Below are 24,680 nucleotides of genomic sequence, written 5' to 3' on the forward strand. Positions count from 1 at the left end.
TACATATGAACCGCCTATATAACCCCAACTGCTAGGCAGACTGCCTCCCGTCCGAGCAGGCCGTTCCTCTAAGTGTCGCCCGTGCGGCCCGCGGCTACTCACCGCGTCGCGGGCGGCGGGCGCGGCGGGCGCGGCCGCGGGCGCCGAGGCCGCCGGCAGCGCGCTCAGCGACACCGAGCCTGCAACGACACCTCTAGCGCTTACTGTCTTACACTACGGTAGCACAATGACGACATGGCAACGCCACTCTGTACTGTGTCTATTTGACTCCAGCCGGCCGGAGGTGTGCGTCTCACCTGACGTTTCTCGCTTGCATTCAGTGTCAGGAGTTCTAGTCTGACTTCTAGAATCTGGACTGAAGCGCACCGTTCTGTAATATAAAACGTGTACATGTTTGAATTATATATTAAACATACATACGATTCTCGTCTTATAGTCAAAAACTATAAAAAACATCGTATACGTACTTAACCCTAAATAGATCTGTTTCCTCCGGCGGATGAGTACGAACCTGTGGAAGGTGGCGCGCGAGGCGCAATGCGGATCCTTGTCTGGCTCGGCGAACGCGCGCGCCGCCAGCGACTGGCACGACATCACCGAGCCGTGGGGGGAGCCCTGGGGGACGGAAACATTATAACATATAGATTATATTTTTGTTGGAATTACAAAACAAGAAGCAAATGGAACACCTGGTAGTGGGTGGTCACCACTCACACAGACATTGGCACTGTAAGATATATCAACGACTTCTCACACTATCGATGCGTGGCCGAACATTGGATATAAATCTCGTTATGTTGATTTGTTTTCATATATTGTACATCAGGCGCGCGTCTCTGCACGAGCACTCACTTCACGGGAGACCAGCGCCGTGTCCCGTCCTCCTAGAAGACGCGACACATGTGGACTGTAGATAGTTTTAAAGGATTACCTTTAAAACGTCAATAGCGAATAGCGATCGGCGGTTACGGGCCGCCTAGCGACGTAAAGGCTCAACGCTGACCTACCCTAGGGCTTCTGCTGTCCCCACCCCTAACACATGTTTTACGTTTAACTGGAGGGGTAAACATATTAGTAATTCCTTAAATAACGGGCACTACTGATATTCTTTTAAAAATATATATACCGGTACATGTTTTATTGTATGTTTATTATTAGTTATATCAATTTTTTTTTTCTATACAGTTACAGCCTTTTAATGTCCCACTGCTGGGCTAAGGCCTCCTCTCCCTTTTTGAGAGTATCTCTGTATAGCGTTGGAATAACCGATGTGTATGGTAACCACCAGGACGGGTACGGGCAGCGGCCACCATCAATACCACCATATCAGCGTTTTAATTGAAAAAAAAAGTACTTTCAATTGTGTATGCCTATGCCTATTGTGCGCATCACAATTACACTAATTAAGATCAATTAATATGTATATTGAATACATCTCCCGAGGTTAATCTTATTCTCACTAGACACGAGCCCGTCGTGGAGAACTAGATTCTCCTATTCCTTTAACATTTTGCTTGCACTGTTTGTTATAAAGCTGATCAAGGATTTATATTTAACACAATTCAAGTGGGAGAACCGTGAAATATAATTAAATAAGTCATCTTCATTAATTTGCTTGCGCTTCAGTAATTTGTGTGAAAAAACATTTGGCATATATTTACGACCGGCCGGCGGCCGCCTGATGGCCGTCAACTTTGGGAGAGCTTTTCCCGGTGCGATGGTTGCGCACTTACGGGCTCGATTGATGGATGAACTCTTTTCGTTCGTATCGGATTTTCCGTCGCATCGTTAGCGGTGACGGAATAGAATATGGAGTGTCTTATGTTTGCGCACACACTTGTGCACTACCATGTCTCCTGCGCAGCGAGTTTATACTGTAGGTTAGGAATGGCAGCCTTGGATATGAATCGGGTTGGAATTAGCACTTTACAAAGATCCTCTTAGTTGTCACTGGGCCACGTGATGTGTATAAGTAATAATGTCCTCCGACCGCATAGGAGATATTATAGTACACAAGTGTGTGCGCAAACACAGGTGCACCCTCTATTCCCTAACTTTCATAATCCGATGGGACGGCAATCCGACACGACCGGAAAGAGACGCAGGACCAACGGCTTTACGTGCGTTCCGAGGCACGGGAGTGTACACACTTTCAATTTCCAGATTCCGGGCTGCTACTGAGAATTTTCTGACAGTAAACCCAATAACTTTTTACTGGCCCGACCTGGGAATGGAACCCAGGACCTCCGGGTCTGCGGCCTTACATCAAGCCACTAGACCAACGAGGCAGTCATAATACAATATAATCTGTATAAGTATGTATAACATCAATCAATATATCTGAATTCGTACATTCGTAGTAATCGTAATATATAAAATCCAATATATTTCCTTAATTATACATATAGCTGACTGGCCATTATTCAAAACTCATAGTCGCAATAAAATTCCTGTTATTATTGTAATAGTCATTCATTAATAATAACTAACAGCCACCGTACAAGTTTAACATTTCATTGCTGATAATGAAACGTGTTTCGTAATTCTTAAGTAGCGGTTTCTCGTTAAATCCTCCAATTTATATTATTACGTTTTCCTTGAGATGAACGTAGTTAATTATGTTCGACGATAAGTTAGTTTCTGAATAAAAGCGCCGCGTTCGCGGGATTTAAGCTACGACTGCGATTTTTTACGGGCGTCTTGAAGGTCGATGGGCACCGCCGCCTAGACATTGGCGCTATAAGGAATATTAACATTTCTTACGTCGTCAACGCGCAAACGACGTTGTGAACTAAGATGTCATGTCTCTTGTGTCTGGAGATACACTGGACTGGATTCGGTCAACTGTGCAGGACGTATTTGCGCGCAAACAGGACGAAGAAACGATACGAAGGGAGAGAGTTCAGGCTCAGGAGCAATAACTTTTGCGTGCTTTCCGATGCACAGGTTAGCTGTCACCGTCTGCCCAATTTTTGGACTTGGGTTCCGCAGCCTTTTAAGCCAACGAGGCAGCCTTACACTCGTCACACGTGCTATCGGCCGCGCGCTGTCACTTCCGAAACATGGACACACAACATAAATTCTCTAAACAGGTCAACATGCGTTTCTATCGCTCCAGACGACGTTTTATTACCCATGAAGAAACTCATATAAAATTTACTATACTATGAAATCCATTCTAATGTTATAAATTTTGAAGCAATCCCTCTTTTATGTTTGGACTTAACAACAAAGTTACAAACATGAAATTTCAACCGGATAGGAATTTTTATTATATTTTTTTATATATTCACAAAATTTAATACAATATCACTGAACAATAATAATCACCCTCTGGACAAACACAGCACAAAACTATATAAGGAACTTTTAATAGCATTAGTAGCTTATGAGTCAAAAAGAAAATTCAAATAGACAATCATTTTTTAAGATTAAACACCTAACTAAAAGAGGAAAATGTTATCGAATCGAATACGTTTTATGATCAAAGTGTAAAAATAAATACGGATTAACATTTAGGGTAGCTAAATCATCTTGAACTACTAGTCTACATAACATAAATAATCATATATTTAACGTTGTAATCTCAAGGGGTATAGTTACGCCTGTTTTATAGTCACATATATAAAACTGGATGTGAAATAATGTCCGGTAATATTAAAATAGATGCAGTAACTTTCGCATCATGACGTACGATACATTGAATTTTTTCGCTACCAATGATTTTCTATCTCCTAAGAACAGCTGTTTTGTATTGTCGAACAGTTGATTTCAAAATCGTATTTCTAGTACATATTAGTTTAATCTTGCTCTTAAATATTTGTATAGTCGAGTAACACTTTGCTATTTCGTTTCAATTTAATTAAATCAAGGACGTTACAAGAAAAAAATCATCGATTATCGCAAATAATGTTTTCAGTTGTTCTAACCGTACACATTGGATGAACTGCGCTTGCCCTAAACAATTGCTAGTTAAACGCGGAAGAAACGTGGAGTGAGGCGTTAGTAGTATGCTGTTACTATAAAATGTTGGTAGGGCTTTATGCAAGCTCGTCTGGGTAGGTACCACCCACTCATCAGATATTCTACCGCGAAACAGCAATACTTGATATTGTTGTGTTCCGGTTTGAAGGGTGAGTGAGCCAGTGTAATTACAGGCACAAGGGACATAACATCTTAGTTCCCAAGGTTGGTGGCGTATTGGCTATGTAAGCGATGGTTGACATTTCTTACAATGCCAATGTCTAAGGGCGTTTGGTGACCATTTACAATCAGGTGGCCATATGCTAGTCCGCTTTCCTATTTTATAAAAAAAAGAATGTTAAAGTTAGATCCTACATCCTAATACCATGTATAATTGTCGTGTAATCATTTCTCATTGCATGAAACGGGATTTGGTAACCGAGCGGCCGGGCGCCTGAACTTCCATGGCTTTCGCATCTCCATACTGAAATATACGGGCGGTTTATGCGCTGATGAGCTTGTTTTGCTTTTAACAAAAATTTCAACCAGAACACAACGATACCAAGTACTGCTGTTTTGCGGTAGAATATCTGATCAGTGGGTGGTACTTACCCAGATGAGCTTGCACAAAGCTCTACCACCAGTAAGAAATATATGAAACGATACAGAAGATATGATTAACATATTTCCGATGTATTTTAGTACACATACAACACAACCTTGCTCTCTTCTTGTAATTAGTTACACCACTAGTGTGTGTTATATTTGCACGGGGCTGATTGTAAGTGATCACCGTGTTAGCGATGAGGCATCTAGTACATATTCATTGTCTGAATTCCATTTCATATTTAAGTTTTATTGGTGAACAATAAAGAATATTTGTATTTTAATGTAATGTTAGTTGAGTACACAGCAGTGTTGGCTTAGACTAATATTGATATTATTGTAGTATTATTTTATGAATATAACATAAAGTAAAATACTTTTGGTAATTATATTTTGCATTTCTTTATAATAATAATACTACAAACATTATATTTTTATATTCATTTTAAGACGGCAAATTGGCTCTCAGTACTATAAAAAATGTACTATCATACATCTTATGGCACCAATAATCTGCTGTCTAAGATGCTATCTCTTGTTCCTGTACAATTCAAACCAGAACACAGCAATACATTACTGGAGTAAAAGGTGAGTGGGTGACTGAGTGAGATCCAGAAACACCTTGACTATATAATCACAAGAGAAGACAGAAATATCAAATCATATATGAAAAAATATACTTTATTCAAATACTCTTACAAGCATTTTTGTATCGTCGCTATACAAGACCGTTTATTGTAAACTACCACAATTTAGCACCAAGAAGAACCATCGTGAAACTCTGCAGCTACTTATACTACTTTTGTTTTCCCACCAAGAAACAAAAAAATCCCAAGAGAGAATTGTAGAAATAATTTTTAGAACTGATTATTATTAACTTGTTTCTAACATCCACGTACAAAACTAAAGAGCTGTCAATGTTTGCACACACTAATCTCAGGAACAACCTCTTATTTGATCAACTATTTTGTGTTGGATTGTATATATCTTCCCAATAAAGGGCGAAGCAATAATAATAAATGCCCACAATATAGTAAAACCCAAATTTTACATAATGTACCCTCACAGCTAGTACCACAATACAATACACAGTACTAGAAAATCAATTATGATTGGTACTGGTATTAACCAGTTTGTATACACAGCCCACATATGTGTTTTATCTCATCAATTAAAATATGATTCAGATAAACTCGCATAACTAAATACAATCTTCTCAAACACATGCTACTTCTTCAGATAGAGCAAGCAGAAAGAGTACAATAAAGTAACTATGAAGATATTACACATTTTGAGTTGTAGGGGTTGCCATGCTTGGGAACTACTGATGTAATACAATATATACATTTATCTGTGAAAATTTTAATGTATTTGTTGTCTTATTACTCTTAATATGAATTAAGTAGTTATAAAAATGTTATGAACACTAATCAATATCAAATAAATACCTTAATATACAATCCTTGTCTTTTTTTTTTGTAGTTTAGTACATATTGACATAAGAACCAGTCAAGACTATATTGAACATATTCAAAGAACACCTTTGTTCTCAATCACACACAAAAACTGTTTTATTAATAATTTGGATGCCACTATTTAAAGCATGCAACATTTGTCAAAAACGATTACAGTACAAAATAGCTTTTATTATAATTTTGTTAGAAGTTTATAATAAGGAGGAAAAATTAATAGGAAAGATGCAGAAATTAAAAAAGAAAACGATAAAACATACAGACAACATATAGTCAGGCAGCTACTGGCCGCTCACATTCTGTCCGCAGAGCAGCCAGCCATCGGAGCAGGCACCGAACACTCTTCTCATTATCGAACAGCAGTCACACATAATAATATCAAAACTGCCGCCATTGGACAGACAAGTTTAACACTTTTAATTGTAGTTATTTCATTAACAACTTAGAAGAATATGCATCAGATATGTGAGGTCGTAACGCTCGATGTACTCGCTGAATATATTAAATATAAACATTTTCACAGTTCGTAAAGATATTGATTGATTCGGTTAATTTACTTTTGGCACTGAACTAAACATAACTTAATTGTGACATCGAAATCGGATTTCACAAGAATATTGCAACTTCACGCTTCAGTACAACACTGCAACGGAGGAAGAAGTTAAAAAAAACTCACTGCATCAGCACATTTCGACATTAAAAACAATATTTACTGTGAAACTGGGCTACAAACAAAAATAGCTGGCCCTAAGGACACCCGCAGCGACGTGTTCGAGACGCGCACTGAGTATCTTCGTGTTTCGGCGTCGTTCGATCGACATGAAATCGTTATAGCGACTAAATTAATTCAGGAAAAAGCTTTTTCACCGAAATTAATGCGAATCGTAACTGAGGGACATGATTCGATTTGACAGCACGCCCCTCCGCCCCGCGTAGCAATTCTGCCAGAAAGCGGTCGATTGTGGTGTTGCCAGTGTATAAATTCACCCACGTTACATGGAACTTACTTTATTCCCATAAGGTATATTTTTTTAATATATAATTATATATATATATATATATAAAATTAAAGATATTGTTTTTACAAAATGGAAAATAAATACACTTTTGGAAATAGATAAGGTAAAGTCAATAAAGTTATGGATGTGTAAATGAATTTCTGCGCAGACCTTACATACGGGAAGTGAAGTAATTAAAAAACAAGTTTAATATCCGTCGAGGTTGGAAAGCAACGAATCAATTACCATTTAATAACTTAGTACTTCTAACGTTAATGTACATAGTAATAAACACTTAATATATTAATAACGAATAAATCCATTTACAGCACTGATATACTAGGTAAGGTGCAAATAAATCAAGACATTAATCAAAATTACGCTATCAGATTACTGAATGTGGACACAAGTAAGCCGTAATCAGCACTAAAATACGGTTATAAGTATTTCTAAAATAGATCGTTTTTTTTATCATTTGGTTGGTAATTAAAAACTGGATTACCAGTTAATATTTGTTTTATTCTTAAACTGTAAGCCTTTTACTGGTACTGTTTTCACAGTAAACGAACAAACGCGAGTGCGGAATCGCTGTTCACGGAGAATGAAACCGATTTAGAAATTTAAAAAACTGTCATTGAAATGATTGCTCAGTTTTAGTTTCATTAAAGAATATGACGGCGCTGGGACAAGTTAATCTAAAGATACACATTTTATTGCGATTTGGTAATAATGAATATATTAGAAGCTACATAACAACATATAAAATTGTTCAATAATAAAAGTAACAGTTAAAAAACAAGTCTAGATATTATATTTCTCATATTATATAATTGTATGCCTCGAAAGTAAAGCAGCTTGGTATTGTATTACGATGTAATAGTTTTAAAATAAGATTCACAATTTAGTCAGCTTCTATTATTACTAAAATATTAACATAGCGATTGTATGATAAAAAGAAACACAAATTGCAAAAACGTACTAATCAACAATTTTGATATACCTAGTTGATCGAAAATAGTGTTATTTTTATTAAACTTAAAAAAAACATGCTGTTTATTTTATTGTACTTGATTTGTGCCTCGGTTGTGGTCCTTCACAGGAAAAAAGTCCAACAAGTATTTTTAATATCATGATAATTTAAATATTGAGCGTTCGTTATGTACATCCATTATATGCTTGAGATGCGTACGTAATGACGCAACAACATAATTGTCTGTGGGATGGCGTGTTCAGGGTACTTGCTTATGATCTATACATCGCAAGGTCGTTTCAATATGAACTTTGAGGACATTTTCGTTGCCTTTATTGTTGTTTGAGTATTCAATAAATCTGTATCGAAGTTTGACGACTCTGATGTAAATATATCAATTATAAATATATATTTTTTTCAAAATATGTTCATTTGCTTTGTTTCTCTTTTAAGTTGAAGTCAACAATATAACAATAGAATATAAAACAATTATATGAGCTAATTAAAAATGTTCAACGTTCAAGTGGTGGAATATGTTCAACGAGCGATTCGCGGCGGATAATCAAATCAAGTACGTAAATATCTTTTAAAGTTTCTAATATAACAAGCAACCATTAAAATAAAAAAAAACATATCCTTGACACAATAAATTCTGCAGAGTTAAATATGTCATATTTTTTTTTATTTTTAAATTACCCACCGGATTCTTTGAATAATTCAAGAGCCCACGCACACAGATACGACGTACGATTTATACATTCATACATTCTATCTAAGGACGCCCGTGACCTCAAAGATATGTCTATTATTATAAGTGAGATGCAGATTTATGACAAATGCGTAAACATCGTGTTACGTTGCCGAACAATATCAATTAAGATAAACAAATGATGAAAACGCAATAACTTAGCCGGTAGATAAGAAGGGCAATACACTTGTATAAGAAACTATTTTGTATCCTCGGATCCGATCACGTGCAATTTTAGGCGAAAAAAAATCTTTCACTCTCTAGCAAATAAACTATCACTGAATAAAATCACGTTTATCCATTAGGACAAAATAACAATAACCGTTTCGCATTTCATGTATGCATGTGTAAATAGGTTTGAAGCTCAAATATCTCAACGATTTTGGCAAAAAATAATTTAAATGGTAACATTCATAAATGTCAACGTGACCCGTAATCTAATCGAGCGAATGGCAAACGCGTTATTGCGAAATCTGGTAAATGCATTTGTTTTTTGCGTGTTTAAACGTAGTCAGTAGTCGAGTCGTTTAAATTATTAAACGATTTGTATAACAAGTGTTTCCTTTAGTTTCTTGTATATATAGCCCGGTTTTCATGCATACTATTTAATAAAATCTACTTAACATAATTTATAACTTAAGCATTAGATACTCACACTTTATCATTAATAGTATTGATATTAACCTCCTAATGTTTAAAAAATGCCTCATTAAGATAAACGTTTGATTGATCAACCCTATTTCTAAATAAATATATTTTTTTATAGAATAGGAAGGCGGACGAGCATATAGGCCACCTGATGGTAAGTGGTCACCAACGCCTTTAGACGTTGGCATTGTAAGAAATGTCAACCATCGCTTACATCGCCAATGCGCTACAAGCTCGGGAACTAAGATGTTATGTCCCTTGTGCCTGTAATTAAACTGGCTACACAACAATACCAAGTACTGCTGTTTTGCGGTAGAATATCTGATGAGTGGGTGCTACCTACCCAGACGAGCTTGCACAAAGCCCTAGCACCAGTGGGTAGGTAAACATATATTTACATGAGAAAAACGCAAATTAACCGTCCGTTTTATTATGGCTCGTATAGATAAATTAGTCGAGTCACTTTATTGCGTCGTTAAGAGAGTAATTGTTTGAGTGACGACGGTATAATTGTCCGTTGAATGAGATTTAGAAGGCGTCGTCGTTACATCGCTCATGTTCCCGCTTCAGCGACACTCAAAATTGTACTAAATTATCTTGTATCTTAATTAACTTAACATTCCTTTTGAATAACGTGTGCACTATATACATTCATTTACAAAGTTATTGAGAATATATATAAGTATATACGATTAAACGAGCCGAGATGGACGAGTGGTTAGAACGCGTGAATCTTAACCGATGACCGTGGGCTCAAACCTGGGCAAGCACCATTAAATTTTCATGTGCTTAATTTGTATTTATAATTCATCTCGTGCTTAACGGTAAAGGAAAACATCGTGAGGAAACCTGCATGTTTCTAATTTCATTGAAATTCTGCCACATATTATTATAGTATTCCACCAACCCGCATTGGAGCAGCGTGGTAGAATTAGCTCCAAACCGTCTCCTCAAAAGGCAGAGGAGGCCTTAGCCCAGCAGTGGGACATTAACAGGCTGTCACTGTATATGATTAAATATTAAAAATAGCTGCTGTACACGAGCAACAATGCCCGCGTGGAATGGTGACAACAATGCGTTTCTCTGGGCGAAATCGTCGTCAGTGGTGACTGTCAGACGAAGTGTTATACGTTTTCGTTATATCACTTACGAGGTCTAAGTTGAAATTTTAAACGAAACTAAGATATAACTCAAACGAAATCAATCAAATCTTTACCCTATTTTAATCGGACTAGGCGCAAAGGTAACCAAACCGTTGATTTACAAATTACATGCGATTTGCTAATTGCTCTGCTGTATTACGCACTACAAACAGTTCTCGATTAATGTACTTTTATTTATAATACAACATTATTCCACTTAACTAGTTAAAATCACATTAATTTAACTTCCGAAGTTCCGATTACAACTTCGCGGACATTAAAAACGCCATTTTTTCGCGAATCCATAGTGAATATCATAGATTATTCAAGATCTCGACCAGTGGTTCGTTCGTGGATCGCGTCAATTGATATCGGTTTCCAAGTTGTTTATTTGGGTTTACTCTTTTGGGCTTTATTTAAAATACTTTAATAATGCCTATAGTTCTGTTAAAAACCATCTAAAAGAGATTTTGGTAAAAAAATTAATGATCGATTTTATAAAACAACCATCGCCGTAAACATAATGTATAACCAAGTCGTTAAACAACGATATTATTATTGTTAAAATACGAGCGCCCACTGATTGTTATCGAGCGGTGGGGTCTTTGGGTTTTTTTACTTTAATGTTGTCAGGCATTTCCAGGATTATCGATCGTTTGATTGAAAAGAAAATGTAACAATAATTATGTAAACGCGAATCAACCCTTAGATTTGTAGTATATCTTCAAAGCAACTGCACTTTGTTATACAATAGCGGAATCCTTCGTGTCCTTACAGCGGCAGTTCGATGACCTCGCATTTCTATTAGCGTGATCCTCCGATTTAGTTAAGGTAATCGTAGAAAAAGAAAGCGATACAAAATACTTTAAAACCATCAAAGCGCTATGCAATCGCAAATGTTTAATATTAAATAAAATGTAAACTTAACAATTCAAACAATTTTTTTATTCGTTTTAAGAAATACATATTAGAATGACCTAAAATATTATGTAGCTATTTGTTTAGAACATATAACGAATTAAAGTTTTCTTTAAAGAAAGGAAGTTCCTAAATATATTAGTCCGTGATAATAAAATTGTGCCTTTTTTATAGAATAGGATGGCGGACGAGCATATGGGTCACCTGATGGTAAGTGGTCACCAAATTCCCTTAGACAATGGCATTGTAAGAAATGTCAACCATCGCTTACATAGCCAATGCGTCACCAACCTTGGGAACTAAGATGTCATATCCCTTGTGCCTGTAATTACACTGGCTCACTCACCCTTCAAACCGGAACACAACAATAACAAGTACGGCTGTTTTGCGGTAGAATATCTGATGAGTGGGTGGTACCTACCCAGACGAGCTTGCACAAAGCCCTAGCACCAGTTTAAAATATGAGAGTCCAACCAATGGAACGTATGCAGCCACTGGCTAAATTGAATATTAATAAAACAATAAAGTAACAGAAAAACATTTAAATAGAATATAAAATCTTTGACATTGCCCCGTCATTGTGTCGCCGGCCTTATTCGTCGTCGTCGGCGTACGTCGTCGTGTGTGTCGCTTCATTGATGCGATAAGCCCATTTCATTAAACAATCGCTGACATAACGTCTAGTCTTGGGCAGGTTGACTAAACATCGGAAACAATGGTGGGCTATTCTATGAAAACAAATATATATGACAATGTACAATGAAAGTTCAACAATATTTATTACGGCCTAGTTCGCGTTTAAATTTCAAGTTAAAAAGTCCAAGTATTTACGACTACTGGATTTGATTGTGAGGTTTAAATCGGACCGAGTACCTCGTCCGTCTAGTGGCTGCAGATAACGAGGTATTGGATTCAAGCCCCGGGTCAGGCCAATAATAAGTCAAGCACGTAAAGCCATTGACGTTGCGCTATAAGTCTCTCTGATCGTGTAGGATTGCCGTTCCATCGGATTCATAATCCGATTAAAGGAGTAAGAATTTACTTGGCGCCAGGGTTTTGTGTAAATCAAAGTGCAAATTGCAAAACATAGTTGCGTTGTGTTCCTGTTTGAAGGGCGAGTGAGCCAGTATAACTACGGGCACAAGGGACATACATCTTAGCGCCCAAGGTTGTCGTGGTGGCGCATTGGAGTGTACGGAATGGTTAATATTTATTTCTATGGGCGGTGGTGACCACTCACTATCAACTGATAGATCTGTCTGATTAATTATTTTATAATTACATATTTATGTTTGTATCCAAGTGCGGGTAATATCAAACAAATTTAATGCGAAGGATAATTAATTAATTACGTAATAACCACACAAAAAAGTTTGTTGTTGAGTGTTCTAGTTTTTTGACACACATTTTATTATACTTATATTGAGATATTAATTACTTCCTGTTTTTTATATATTTGATTAGACCGATAGCGTTACATTGATTTGAAACATTTATATGATAATATCACATTGAATAAAGTAAAATTGTCTGGTGCAGCTTTCTGTGGACTAAATTATAAAGTAGGTATTCAATGAATTCTTCGTTGGTCTAGTGGCTTATACGACAGCAGTCCCTTAAATCCTGGGTTTAAGCCCGGTCCGGCCAGTTTGGCAGTGTCCACACCCTCGCTTCGCTTGCACACGTCGGTCCTGTGTCTGATCTATTATAGATATCTGAAGTTGGTCCGTGATGGTGGAGCTTACTGGAGCTGTGGAGGAGTGAGTTCGTAACGGCACACACCACACAGATATTGTTACTTATAATTTTGTAAATTTTAGTGCTCACTCGAATAAGGTGACGTATGAGCAGTCTTTGCATATTACATGAAGTATTCATAATATACTGGAGTAATAGCTATAAGATAACGTCGCAACCACATTATTACAATGCAAGCAACGTTCGTACGGTCGTATCAACGAACACACGATCCGTGAGGCGTATGTTTTACCAATAATAGTTTAGATAAATAATTATTGTCACTTCGAGCTGATAAATAAACTTGACACGGAGATAAACTTTAATAGCTTACAAATATATCGTTTTATGCATCAGTATAATATATTACTTATTGGGTTGATTTATAAATAATCGGAAAGCTGTCGCCTGACATCACACGCTCCTTAAATTGCATAAATACTAACAAATGTTATATAATATATAGCTGAGCTCAATTAATGAACTGTCTAACGCAAAGGGTTTTGCTAGAATAAATATAGATAAGGGGAAAAATATAACATATATTTTGATTGCGCTTTCATATAACTGCGAGTTAGCTTATCAAAATGTACTTTTATTCAAGTAGGCTCTTACAAGCGCTTTTAAATTGTCATTTTACTAGACTATAACGTAAAGCTAGCACCGTGCAGCGGTTCGATAGATTACGCCCGTAGAACCCGGCAAACTCAGTAGTTACACTTTTATCATAATATATGTATGTACGTATACGATTATATTTTGGTATCCAGTATGATAATCAACGAATACTAACTCCGAGGTGTCTCATGATTCATCGCTGCGATTAAAGACAATAAACAATTTCTCATCGACATGTATTGTATCGAAGTCGCTGATAACGTTACGCTCTTGAGAGAGGGCACGTACGAGTAGCAGCGAGTAAGCAGCAAGTACCCTATCAGATGAACTTGTACGTACACTTCTAACTTCCAGAATCCGGGCTCCTAGTGAGAATTTTCGTCAGATATATCCAATAACTTTTTATCGGCCTGACCTTGGGTTTGAACCTGGGACTTTGGGGTCTGCGGCCATATTTCAAGCCACTAGGCCAACGAGATAGTCCCAGTAGTTAGACCCACCTAACCTTTAAGTATAGTCTTAACAAATAACTATAAATATATATTGTTGAAAAAAATATTTATTAATTTATAATTTTCTCCTAAAAAAAAGAGGAGGCCTTGGTCCAGCAGTGGGCCATCCACAGGCTGTCACTGTACTGTACTTGGTGCACAAACTAACGAAATATACTATATGGAATGTATAAAGTTGCTTGAACTACAAGAGCGCTCTTGTCACTACTGCCTCTCTCCTAGGCAACCTTCGGGCAAAGGAGCGATTGTAAATCATCCCATATGATTAGGGGCACAATTAATAAAGCAAAAGTATAGTGACATATAAATAACATATAATAATTCAGGATTAGGCAGCGTCCATTACTTGGAAAATGAAAATTATACGTCAACAAAGAGTTAAGATAAAATTATCCACTACTCAGACACTTCATTTTTTTTTTTCATCGATCACTTAAAAAAAAAAGTTTTGTATCAAAATCCTAATAACCGACATTTCATTTCATTCATTTTGTTTCATAAATATCTTCCAGTTATATTTCATGAACGAGACAATTCCTTTTTGCGCTGTTAAACGATAAAAAACGCTTTAATTTTTTTTTTTTTAAATCTAATCTTTTTTACCGAGTCAACGCTAACTGTTTCGCAAAAATAAATTATGATGTACAGCAAAAAGTACTCGCGGCTCTTATCGCTTACATTGCGGTTGTTATGGGTAAAAAATAGTAACAGTTATGGTTAGCGTTAAACCGTTTACACACTACCGGGGATACTATAGTCATAAAGTGGCAATGTTTTTTAGTGTCAACTGTCAAAGATGTCATAATATTTGTACTTATTTCAACATTATAGTCCCACGTGATATTAGCGGAATAATCTGTGCCCGATTGGTTCAAGTCCAAGCTCTTAAGCTAAGAATCGATATTAATGACATCAACATAATAGATTTTATCATAAAAAAAAATCATCTTATCATATTTATTATAACGATTGTCTTTAGTAACAGGAGCAACAGGGGCAGCGGGAGTTTTGGGCAATAGGTGTCGTGATGGTAGGGGTTTGGTTACTGATCATAACATACTGTGGATCATAATACGTTAAGGCAGATTTCCTTAATTTTATTAATTCGACGCGGGAGTTATTCTTATGACCAAATACACCTACTATTAAATACGTGACTTCCCCCAAACCGTCGATAACGGATATTAAACATAACCCCAATATTATTTTATCATCATATTCAGCCCACATTAATCCACTGCTTTACATAGGCCTCCTCACAGGCGCGCCAATTCTCCCGGTCCTGTGCTAGTCGCATCCATTGAGCACCCGCCATTTTCCTAAAATCGTCTGACCATCGGGCGGGTGGTCTGCCCACTGGCCTTTTTGCTTCTCTAGGTCACCCATTTAGTAAATGTATAATATTATTTTATAGATTTACTTAATTGTTTTAAAGGCAAATCTAATCATTTAAACTAAATAAAATATTGTAATAAATCATTGACACTAACATAATATTTGATATTGAACAAAACAGCCGGTACGTGTAGACCGGCTTTAACGAGTAAATCGTTGATGCAAAACAAACGCCGGAGCATTGAGGCGTGCGCGAGATATGAATGAGCCGCAATAATAGTTCCGTAAACAAGGCGGTGGCGGCGAGATGATGTACATGACATATATATGTTGGTGCATCTGATAGAGATTCAGACATCGACAGCGTTCGACCGATCACCTTGAGAGCTGGCACATTTATGGGGACATTTTCATGGTGAAGGTTTTTGTAAAATTCACTAACAGTAACAGTCTGTTAATGTCCCACTGCTGGGCTAAGGCCTCCTCTCCCTTTTGTAGAGAAGGTTTGGAGCTTATTCCACCACGCTACTCCAATGCGGCTTGGTAGAATACACGTGGCATAATTTCAATGAAATTAGACACACGATGTTTTTCTTCACCGTCAAGCACGAGATGAATTATAAACACAAATTAAGCACATGAATATTCAGTAGTACTTTTCCGGGTTTGAATCCACGATCATCGGTTTAAATTCACGCGTTCTAACCACTAGGCCATCTCGGCTATTTCGGCCTTTGTAAAATTCGCTTAGTTGTAACTCATCACTATACAGTTCAACCGGTCGCTACACAGACAAACCGACGTCTGCGTTTTACTGTCACTACATATTAAAAAGGCTGTATGTCAAAAACCACTGAACAGATTTTCATACGGCTTTCACTAATGGACGAAGTGAAGCATGATGAAAGAGTAGGTGTACATAAGTATACATACGATTATTTAAAAATATATTTATGTACTTATTAGAACACGTGAATGCGATGATTACACGTAGCAAGTAAGCCACCTGATAGTAACTGGTCCCCACCGCCCAAAGTCATTGACGATGTAAGGTATATTAACCAATCCGTGTATCACCATTGCGCCACCGACCTTGGGAATTAAGATGTTATGTATCTTGAGCCTTATACTGGCTCACTCACCCTTAAAACCGGAACACAACAACACTGAGTATTGATATTTGGCGGTAGAATATCTGATGAGAGTGGGTCGTTCCTACCCAGACGCCGGCACGTTGCATAAAGCCTTATTACCAAGTGGAAATATCGAGATCTATTGATGATTTATAAACCTTTAGAATATACGTATGTGCATGTATATGCATTACTGCTTATGTCTTATTAATGTGTACCTTATGTCTGTATCTACTGATAACTAAACCGTGAGAAAATATTAACATTACGTAAAGTTTAGTATCTTTGATATTACGTGTACATAGCATGAAAAGCGAATACCAGTACTGGTAACAGTTGATTGCCTCCCGACGTGTCGGGCTCGGTAGACATTTCACCGGTGGAGAGGCGTTGAGAGAATTCAAAATATAATCCTTTTTTTTATAGAATAGGAAGACGGACGAGCATATGGGCCACCTGGTGGTAACTGGTCACCAACGCCCATAGACACTGGCATGTAAGAAACGTTAACCATCGCTTACATCACCAATGCGCCACCAACCTTGGGAACTAAGATGTTATGTCCCTTGTGCCTGTAATTACACTGGCTCACTCACCCTTCAAAACCGGAACACAACAATACCGAGTACTGCTGTTTTGCGGTAGAATATCTGATGAGAGAGACAAAATAAAAGTTTAATTAACTTATCTATAAGTATAGTCCCACAGTACGGATCTGCAAGTTTTGCGGAAATCCGCAGAGGATAGAATTCTCCAGGATATACTGGTAGGGCTTTGTGCAAGCTCGTTTGGGTAGGTACCACCCACGCATCAGATATTCTACCGCAAAACAGCAGTACTTGATATTGTTGTGTTCCGGTTTGAAGGGTGAGTGAGCCACAAGGGACATAAAATCTTAGTTCCCAAGGTTGGTGGCGCATTGGCTATGTAAGCGATGGTTGACATTTCTTACAATGCCAATGTTATGGGCGTTTGGTGACCACTTACTATCAGGTGACCTATATGCTCGTCCGTCAACCGTCCTATTCTATATAAAAAAAATGGCGGAACGTCATACGAACAGCCATATATCGTGGTTGGACGACATCGACGGATTGCCGTTAATTTTATACACGTTTGAATTATTCTTTGGTTTTGAATTATAACATAAGATGGAATTACCAAATGTCTCTACTGATACGCCTGTAAGTGTATATTCGTGTTATTACATAAATAAATGAACGTAAAACTATCATCAATTCGGAATTCCGAGCCGGAAATAAAATCAGCAGTTACTATATATTACACACTCGGACATATGTATACAATGTACATTGGGGTCAAGATAAGAATGTACTTTTACTGATCTCGAAGGTCGTTCACTGAGTCAGGTCGTTCGTCGCTGAACAATAAGGTCAGAGTGAATGATACATTGTTAGGAACTCGGCGAGAATGAATTAGAAAACTGTACATTGTACCGCACACCGGAACTGCGAGAGGAACCGTCGTCTTCGCCGTATGTACTTCTTTTTTATATGTTGGGCTGGCGGCAACCGCCCATAGACAATGGCGGTATAAGAAACATTGACCACTCTATCCTTGGGAACTAAGATGTGACGTCACTTGTGCCTTTGTATTAACGCTGTCTCACTCGCCCTTCCAACCGGAACACAACACTTGCTAAGTATTGCTATTTGGCGGTAGAATATTAAAACTTATATTTTGATAATTAATTGTAAACACTTGCATCGAAGTAACATAATTACGTGTATATCACAATTACATTATTTATTTATTTTCAACTTGCTTATTAACAACGAACAGCCGCCGGTCCGGGAAGAAACACCTCAGAACAACCGGTGTAGGGAACTCGGCGGGATTCATAATTTTTTTTCAACGAATGTTGTATACGTCGAGATGGCCTAGTAGTTAGAACACGTGAATCATAGTCCATAATCGTGGGTCCAAGCCCGGGCAAGCACCACTGAATTTTCATGTGCTTAATTTGTGTTTGTTATTCATCTCGTGCTTGACGGTGAAAGAAAACATCGTGAGGAAACCTGCATGTGTCTAATTTAATTGAAATTATGCCACATGTGTATTCTACCAATTCGCATTGAAGTAGCGTGGTGGAATAATCTCGAAAGGGAGAGGAGGCCTTAGCCCAGCAGTGGGACATTAACAGGCTGTTACTTTGCTGTTGTATACGATGAATATATTTTTGAATTTGAAACATCTTACTTTATAATATATTACTACACACAAAGTTTCCTTTAAAATATTTTTGAATTTTACAATTAAACATATCCGAACGTTTTCTGGGATACTGATATACGTATGTCCCTGTAACTGATGTAACGCTAATATAAGTTATATTAACTCAATTTAAAGTCCAAAAATCTCGAATTGCGAATTTCACTAAAATCGAAAATACGTGAAAACAATAATAATAATATCTTGGGACATTTTTCACACACGGCTATCAGATCCCAAATTAAGCTCGTACAAAGCTTGTGCTATGGAAACCAGACAACTGATATACTTTTCTTTTGTAAATACATACTTATATAGAAAATTACACCCAGACTCAGGACAAACAGACATGTTCATGCACACAAATGTCTGTCCTGGGTGGGAATCGAACCCACAACCATCGGCGTGAAAAGGCAAGTATCTACCAACCACGTCAACCGGCTCGTCAAACACAGATGAAAATGATTTTTTTGACAAAATTCTTCAGTTTGTCTTCCACAGGCTTCTATAGAGACAGGCACCGTGTTGTTACGTTCGCTGAGCATATTTAAATTCCGCACGCGCGAGCCAGACAGTTATTATATTGTAATAGAACAAAACAAAACTTCGTGAAATCATCGTGATAATGATTCGCTTTCGATCGGCGATTACCGAACGAAAACAAAAGTTAATGATCGCCATTAAACGCCCGCCCCGTCAGCGCCCACGAGATGTGAGATCTCGTTCGTATATTTAACGCGTCATTTGTTTTATACAAAAACTAAGTGAGAGTTTGAGCAGTTCCTTTTAAGAGGGTTTCGCTTATTCCACTTTGTACTGCAGTGCGATTTGGTGGAAGTCAGATTAGTGCGTCCCCTAAGTTTTTTTTTCTTTCCACTAGGCCATAGAAGCTCTTTATTACATTTACGACATGGATTTCCCTTAATAATAGCTAACTGTTGAACATGGCAAAATTATAAATACGTCATGTCTGATATTAATAGCTTAGTTTTGATTATTTGATACAAGATACCGCCTATCGTCGTTATGGTGGACACGATTCTACTCCAAACGGAACACATATAAAGCCTTCGTATGCCGTTATGAGCTTTCTGCATTATTAACTAACTAACTTTACAAACTTTATTTCGGACCAGTATGAATCGTATTTGAACCAATTAAATTACATAAACGATAAAATATTATAAGGCAAATTGACCTTAGTCATCATTTCGTGGTAAGTGTGCTACTTATTTCTATAGCTTAAAACGAACTAACAATAACATTTCATGCGTCCGGGTGTTTGTGAGTTGTATCACGTGTGCTGGCAACACCGTGACATTAAATTTCACGGCTCGGTCATGGCGAAAGTGAACGTAGCGGTTTAAGCTCGATCGTCGATCATTAGCACTTTACATGTTGTGCGGTTTTAGTTCCGCAGCCGTTCGGGTAATGAACATACTGATGTCGTCAACTTCTCTGAGCTCATACGATTGGTGTGGAGCTTAATGAATACACTAGCGCTCTGACTACTGAAGGTAGGGTTATGGACCAGACTGTCTGAGAAGTTGTCAGATCTACGGGTCTTGGTGTCAAACTAAAGTCGGTGGAATAAAAAGTTATTGAGTTTTTTTGTCAAGGCATTAATAATAATATCCTGGGACATTATTTACACACGGCCATCTGATCCCAAATTAAGCAGACCTTGTGCCATGGAAATCAGACAACTGATATACTACATATACTACTTTTCTTTTGTAAATACATACTTGTATAGATAATTACATTGTCAGTAGTAACTCGGAGTTTAACTGTTGGCAGTGTTGAGCCCGTCTGGGTAGGTACCACCCCCTCATTAGATATTCTACCGCAAAACAGCTATAAATAATTAGTGTAGATTGGAAGGGTGAGTGAGTCAGTTTAACTACATAAACAAAGGACATAACATCTTAGTTCCCAAGTTTGGTGGCGCTTTTGCTATGTAAGAAATGGTTAATATTTGCCTGTCCGCCTACCTATAACGTGAAAAAGCACTATAATAGTACCTACGCAGTTAATCTCAACAGAGAATAGCCAAGGTGATTGGGATCGTTCAGGAGGAGACCACCATGCTCAATACACATGTTTATCACTAAACGTCAACACTATCACAATACACACTATAGCATGTGAAAGCGACCCCGTGGCGCTCCTCGTTAAGACGGAAAGGGTACCGCTGGTTTTTTAGTGGGTATGATGCAATGCGATGTTCGGGGCGCACTCGGCGCCTTGGACACAGGCGAGCCTCACATACCCCCCACTGTTCTCGTGGGGGAAACGCGTAAGGCGTTTTTCCAGCGTTAAAAAAAAAGTAACGTGTTAACTATTAAGTAGTAAGTTAATTTTAAATTGTGGATTATATCTACAACATATAGTATTTTGCATGAATTTCACCGGCCATTCCAACTCCAGTGTAATTTACATCAAATATAATATAAAAAAGGATTATAGTATGTATATTTTCGTTACGAGCTATAAATTGAATGAAATTAACGCGGAACAAACAAACAGACACAACTTTCATCTCGACATTTAAACACGAAGTACGACAACGTAATTCGTATCCGGAAGTCGTTGCCTGTCTGCCTGCCTGTAATCATAATATGTAATAAATGCAGAAAGTGTTATAGAAAATTATTACGTAACCGAGACGTAACGAATATCGTTCCGATAACGGAGAAAATAGTCGAGTCATGTGTTTGACGCTCGTCTCGGACTAGACGCAGAATGGACCGGTCGGGCTGCTGTGAAGTCAGACATTGATTTATCTCCGTTACTGTAAGTCCGGTTACCACATTCAATCTGTCATCTTCATAAATTTACTCGACTGTCCGTTATTCGAATATAACGAATATAGCATAATACAATACTACTATAACTAAACACTGACATCGAATATACAATCTCATGAGTATAATTATTTAATTGTAATAAAATGATCAGGAAATTATTCGTATTTCATGGCAAAGTTACTCAAACAATTCTCTCTCAAATAGATTTACAATGAATAAGTCGTCGGTATAACTTAAAGGAATGGGCGAATTGTCTCGAGCAGTCGCGGGATGACATTGGGGCCACTGTATTCAATTTATACTTGTGTTGTACATCTCGATGTAAAACAGATGGTGCTGGATGTCTTCACAAAAAAAATGCGATCCACTCAACTTTTTTATCTTTAATGCCCTGAAACTATAATAGTTTTCTACCCAGCTTTCAAGTAAATAAAATTGGAAATTGCGAGGCGATCGGGACAGTTGTTGCTGACTCTACAGATGTAGAATTATTTAAGTAATATTTTACATATGACCTTTTGCACTTAGTACAGTTACGGGATTATCGTGTCGATGTGTCACAGATACGAGTAATCGCCAACTTATCAAACGCTTATTAGCATATTATGCGCCGAGTGTAACGCTCCCCGAAGAGTACTGTGTCACTTTTCAATAATAATAAAAAAATGACAACAGCCTGTTAATGTCCCACTGCTGGGCTAAGGCCTCTTCTCCCTTTTGAGGGGAAGGTTTGGAGCTTATTTCACCACGCTGCTCCAATGCTAGAATACACATGTGGCATAATTTCAATGAAATTAAACACATGCAAGTTTCCTCACGATGTTTTCCTTCACCGTCAAGCACGAGATGAATTATAAACACAAATTAAGCAAATAAACATTCAGTAGTTCTTGCCGGGTTTTGAACCCACGATCATCGGTTAAGATTCAGGCGTTCTAACCACTAGGCCATCTCGGCTTTTTTGTCTTTTCAATAATAGTATTTTATTCGCAAATGGTATATAAAATACATTTCATGTTGAGACACATAGGAGTGTGACATCACTTGTATTAGAAGGCCTCGCTCCTCCATAAACAATAATTACAATAAATTAGAGAATCACAATATAACCATAGACTGTCGTTACGTAACAAGTAAAGTCAGAACCGTCACGGTTATATAACATATATTTCCATAACCATCGAATTTCCCTTTTAATAGTTGTCTCTTAAAACACAAACTTAGCTAAATTCTATCCAAACACCAAAGTTCGTGCGCGCGGGCTCATGATCTTATGTTTTAAAATAGAAACCGAATCCATCAAACGTCACCTCGTCATCTCGTCGATACAGTACCAGTTTTATCGATGATCGATGATCGAGATTTCGTTGTTTGTCAACATTTCTGGGTCACTGTTTTGTTACCGTTTCAAAATATAACTGGTTGTAAAAAGGCTGTGGGCGCTTAACGCGTGTGAAGCTATAATATCGAGGGAATGCAGGTAATCGCTATTAGCTTAAACAAAGGCAGTTAAGCAAATAGGCATCCTCATGTCCGATGGCATCACTAAGTTTAAGCTTACCATCCTGCAAACAAGAACACGACAATACAAAACGTAGCGTTATAACGGCTGATAACTATCTACCCGTTCCCGGTCGGGCGATATAACCGCAACGATTATTATAACAAACGCCGTGATATAATATCCGCGTCCGAATTATTCCAAACACTCGTGGTAGAGCTTTGTGCAAGCTCGTCTGGGTAGGTACCACCCACTCATCAGATATTCTACCGCAAAACAGCAGTACTTGTTATTGTTGTGTTCCGGTTTGAAGGGTGAGTGAGCCAGTGTAATTACAGCACAAGGGACATAAAATCTTAGTTCCCAAGGTTGGTGGCGCATTGGCTGTATAAGCGATGGTTGACATTGCCAATGTCTAAGGGCGTTTGGTGACCACTTCCCATTAGGTGGCCCATATGCTCGTCCGCCTTCCTATTCTATAAAAAAAAAGCACTTGCCACATCCGAGACAAAGAGAAACAGACGGAACCGCCCACAGCAATATAACCTGATGGGCAGAGCGGTATTGGGTACATAGGATAATAACTCGGAAACTTGAAAAGTACATTTGTTTTGTAAATAAAACTTATATATATATATCAAGTATTTATTTTTTTCGTTCATTAATGAACGTCAATAAAGGTTTATTGTCTAACTACATTATATATTTACTTCAAGTCGCTGTAATTTAATAAGTCAATCGCATCATAAAGGCAATCATGTGTTCGTCTATCCTATCTATCGGTGTGTATACAATAAATATGAGCACAGCTTTCCCGGTAATACGAACATCTAGAATGTGGTCCAGCGGGAGACGCCGCAGGTCGAGCGTAACATTAAATATTAATATACCCGCATACGTAATATATACATACAACGAGTTTGACATCTATGTACATACATATATAATATAATAAATTGATTATCAGTCCGTACTGGGCCGATCACAGGAGTACGTGATATATAAATGTATGTATTACAGTTGCAATTAATATTTTGCTTGATTTGTGTTGAATGAAAAACAAAAATATCACGCTGGGCGGTGATGGCTCTCGTTGTGGGCAAACCTGCTCGTGTCGGGTGAACCTGTGCTACAAGTTCCTCAACAGACCTCGTCTGGATGAGCGTGGAATGTCTCAAAATCTCCCCCCTAACAAAAGGCATAGCATGTGCCCAGACATTAACACAATGCAAGCACATTATACTCCTCATCTATGCAGAGTCGGTTGAAGAGGCTAATTTTTATAGAAATTGGATCCGAGTGAATTCCCCGACGCGTACTATGTAATAAAAAGCCGT

The 24,680-nt window shown here is 37.7% G+C and overlaps 2 protein-coding genes across 5 annotated transcripts in view; one reads left to right on the plus strand and one right to left on the minus strand.

Moving 5' to 3' along the window:
- The window catches only part of LOC126778940 (enhancer of rudimentary homolog), a 238,256-nt gene that overhangs the window by 169,748 nt on the left and 43,828 nt on the right, over window positions 1-24,680 (plus strand). The window lies entirely within an intron of this gene.
- LOC126778780 (GTPase-activating protein CdGAPr) overlaps window positions 1-24,680 on the minus strand; it is a 65,717-nt gene that overhangs the window by 12,961 nt on the left and 28,076 nt on the right. Inside the window, exons 1-5 of one of the 4 annotated variants that reach the window (XM_050502421.1) lie at window positions 6,755-6,951; window positions 6,338-6,684; window positions 512-615; window positions 297-370; window positions 103-179 (exon numbers count right to left, since the gene is read on the minus strand). In XM_050502421.1, the coding sequence (XP_050358378.1) occupies window positions 103-179; window positions 297-370; window positions 512-615; window positions 6,338-6,412 (330 nt within the window). In that variant the 5' untranslated portion in view covers window positions 6,413-6,684; window positions 6,755-6,951. Of the gene's footprint in view, window positions 1-102; window positions 180-296; window positions 371-511; window positions 616-6,301; window positions 6,952-24,680 lie in introns of those variants that run through there. The other 3 variants (XM_050502424.1, XM_050502422.1, XM_050502423.1) reach the window with 3 other exon arrangements.

The sequence above is a fragment of the Nymphalis io genome, chromosome 27 (genome assembly GCF_905147045.1).
Source record: "Nymphalis io chromosome 27, ilAglIoxx1.1, whole genome shotgun sequence".
NCBI classification, from domain to species: Eukaryota; Metazoa; Arthropoda; class Insecta; order Lepidoptera; family Nymphalidae; genus Nymphalis; species Nymphalis io.